Below are 3689 nucleotides of genomic sequence, written 5' to 3'. Positions count from 1 at the left end.
CACACACACACACACACACACACACACACACACACACACACACACACACACACACACACACACACACACACACACACACACACACACACACACACACACACACACACACATATATATATATATATATATATATATGTATATATATATCTAGCTTGGTATGCACATATGTACATAAATACTTGTTTTTGTAGTCATATATTTGTGTTTGTATGTGTATGTGTCTTCTTTAATTATTTTTACCTTGTGTAGACCTAGTCTATTATTTAAAAGATATACTCGTTTCTTTTATATTCATTTAGCTGGCACAACCCTATTTAGATAGTTTTAACTTTATTGGCGCGTTTTGTCTGACAATTATATTGTGTTTTCGTTCTGTTTACTGAAGAATGTTACACATATACCACTCGCAGAAGCGGCACGGAATGCCAAGCTATACGAGGACCCCATAGCAACACAGACTATTGAGCATATTCGAACAGTTCTGAAGGACGGTGTCGAGCTCAAGTCACAACTGCACGAGCTGAAACGGGCTACAATATATCTGTCAAGTGCAGCCAACGGACTGAAGTGTACCACGGAATGTACCGATACCGACGCGTCTGTAAGCGAGGAGTGGTGGTTGTGTGTATGCGATGTCTTAACGGAGATGCACCTGGCCACACTTTCTTCTGCACTTCATCTGTGTATTCTTGGTGTGCTCAATGGGCTGAATGACTACACCTGTGCCGTCGGCGGCGATACAACGGAAAGGAAGAACCGTGTACCAGCACGCATCGGGAACAAAAGTCTGGCAGCCCTGCGGAGTCGGAGTTGTAGTGCGTCAGGTATGTTCCTGTGAGGAGCAAGATATTTGTATTGTTGCTCGTTGTATAAGGTTTTATTCTCTTGGAACACACACCAGTTTATTCTTAGTAGATATGTCATTTCGAGCAGGCTACTTCGTATTTTGTATCGTAGTTTGCTGCTTGGTACATACTGGACTAGCTATATATCGTCCTGCGGTTGGGAATCCTACGTATATGTTCATATGCACTCAGGAAGTATAATATCTGGACTTGGCTGTGCCAGTCTGACAACAATGGTATAGTGAGTTGAACTAAGATATGAATATTCAATCCTCGCTGTCACAGTTGGTGTACAATCTGGTATGCCGTCAAGTTTGTTTTATATTGAAGTCATGGGATTTCATTTGTTTCGCTTAGGCACGCGTTCTAAATATCCCAACGATATGACAAAAATAAGTCTATAGTCCATGATCGTGGCATGATATGGCAACGTCACATGTGACCGTTCGAATCATTCCAAAACCCTCATCATCTCAACACGATCCGAATTGAGATCAATAAATCCACTCTTGCAGGAGATTTTCATGTCAGATCCAGTGGGGAAAATAATTTATGCGGTGTCGTACCGCAGAAAGACACCGTTCGCACGTGAGTGTTGCAATCCGCTCAGAGTACGCTTTACACGTAGACCGCATTCACACCACTCACACATTTTCTTTGCCCTGTATTATCCAGTGGGGGACAGTCTGTTGTCCTTGATTGTGGCAAGAAACGACAGTGTCGCACGTGACAGCTTAGAGTTGATTCACCATGACAGTGTCGAGAGCTTTGGTGTGAAACTCGCGCAATGGTGTAGCCAAATTTCTAACCAGCAGACGGCGTCGGATATGCGTGATATCAACGAACCAGAATCTGCCACTAAGCAGGTGCGTCCACTTTAAGTTATGATCACCATATCGTGTTATTGTCGAAACGTACCGCAGAGAAGTATATAACACGTCACGTGTTTCATGGCGTTTGAAATTTGAGCAATACTGAGATGCGTATTAAACGAAAATCGGAACTCTGGCTCTATTCTAGCATGCTGATGTTGAGCGTAGTCATTGGTAGATCATTTTGCTGGATATTGAGTGTTTTGCGCTGCCTTTGGCATAAAACTTTGTTCTCCCTTGGTACATGCTATCGAGTTGGTCTATGCTACGTATGACGACGTATGATATATAGGCTATGTCCAACGACTTCAGAACAAGCACTCGCGTCATACTTTTCTGAAGTGATGTCGCGCTAGTCTCCGAGGACATGTTTTGTCGACGTGGAGCTTCGGTTTTTTATACTTAGGTTGTTCTGTGCCAGTTTCTCCATACGGTTGTCAGTTGTGTACAAGTGGTTACGCGTAGGGACTCCGTGAGGTTGATGTAGGTTCTGTTCGTTGTGCGGTTGTTGGTTCGGGTCAGGTATTCACGTCAAGTATATTGGACTCTGGTAGAATGTGAACTGTTGCGTTTATGGTGCTCGACGGCCTCTCTGCAGTTGATCTGACATACAATGCAACCCAACAGAGCTGCTCACATGCATTGTCTGTCGCACCTGAAGCTGAGACTGCTCGACTGTCGCTTCGCATATGATTTTTGAGTTGGTATATAATACGTTTGAATCGGTTGTGCTAATCAATACGAAGTTTTATTATCTCAGTCGCTGCGTTTAGTTGCTCGGTAGAAACGATCGCAATTGTTACTCAGATTTTATATCGCGCGTGCTTTCTTTTTTTGCAGTCCTTGGTCCAGAGTATGATGCGCTTTATATCTGCGGTGGATGAGAGCCTGTACAGCACACCCACGCCATCCCATACACAGCCCACGAATACTGAACAAAGTGTACGCGCAAGCGAAAGCCAAGCAGTAAAGTACAGGCAGTGGATCAGGGTGTGCACACAGGTGGCCAATGCCTGTCTTGCGCTCCTGGTGGACTCTCGTGACAGCTCCGATGTGCAGTTCCACCTAAGCGTAGCGGAGTTGATGAGTGTCTGTTTGGGGGTGATCTGTCACGATACAAGCGAGTTGGCACATGTTGTAAACTACATTATGTATGGAAAAGGTATGTCTAGGCATTTTGTTCTGTATCGTTGCCCAATTAATGGCTGAGTTTGAAATCTGTGATTAGCATCTTCGGGTTGGAACGTTCATCTGCGGGGGAAAATAGTTCATTATGCTTCCATTTCACAAGTCTCTACTTGTTTATGTTTACACATGCCGATAAATTAGTATAAATTACCTACATTTATTACATTAACACCCTAAAATACAAGTATTGTCTTATCACTCCACTACCCTATTTAAATACCCTCGCAGAGATAACCCCGGATTCTCTGCTTTCACCAAAGCTTGTGCTTCCCGCTTCAATTGCGGGTGGGATTTGTTCGTCACAACTATGCGAAACAGATGAAATGCAGTTGATTCTGCTGACTATCGTCAGTGGGCTCCTCCAGAAAGTGCCCAGAGATGCTCTGTGGTTGCCAGCGCTACGGGATACGACAATGAGTGCTATAATTACGACACAAGCCGACGGGGATACGGCACGGATCGAAAGTGATTCGACCCCAACTAATAGGGATATTAGGACACAGTGTATCTTGAATAGGCGAGTACTGGATGGTGACCTTCAACCGCTGTATGCGGGTCTGTTGCCGACTATAATGGCCTTTGCCGATAGAAATCCTGTCGCACAAGATAATACCAATGATGTAAGTTATCTAGACTGCAGAACAATGCTGTAGACAGTATGGATTCCGATATCAATGGCATAGGCTTCGTAAATTGGTAACCAATGGCTCAATTAATGACGGTCGTAAAGCAAAGGATTATGTTGCATACATCATTAGATAATCATTGATATGGCATATATATA

At 43.8% G+C, this 3689-nt stretch overlaps 1 protein-coding gene across 1 annotated transcript; it reads left to right on the top strand.

The window, feature by feature from the left end:
• Positions 1-402: 402 nt before the first annotated feature.
• On the top strand, positions 403-3562 carry SARC_13443 (hypothetical protein; the record flags this gene model as incomplete). Its single annotated transcript, XM_014292426.1, has 4 exons — positions 403-824; positions 1521-1711; positions 2558-2879; positions 3134-3562. Coding segments are annotated over 4 exons (1360 nt in total), but the record flags the coding sequence as incomplete, so codon positions are not given.
• Between the last annotated feature and the right edge of the window lie 127 nt (positions 3563-3689).

This window comes from Sphaeroforma arctica (genome assembly GCF_001186125.1).
Source record: "Sphaeroforma arctica JP610 unplaced genomic scaffold supercont1.3295, whole genome shotgun sequence".
In the NCBI taxonomy this organism is placed as follows: Eukaryota; class Ichthyosporea; order Ichthyophonida; genus Sphaeroforma; species Sphaeroforma arctica.
The sequence above is the reverse complement of the archived record's forward strand: the minus strand, read 5'-3'. Positions and strand labels throughout refer to the sequence as shown.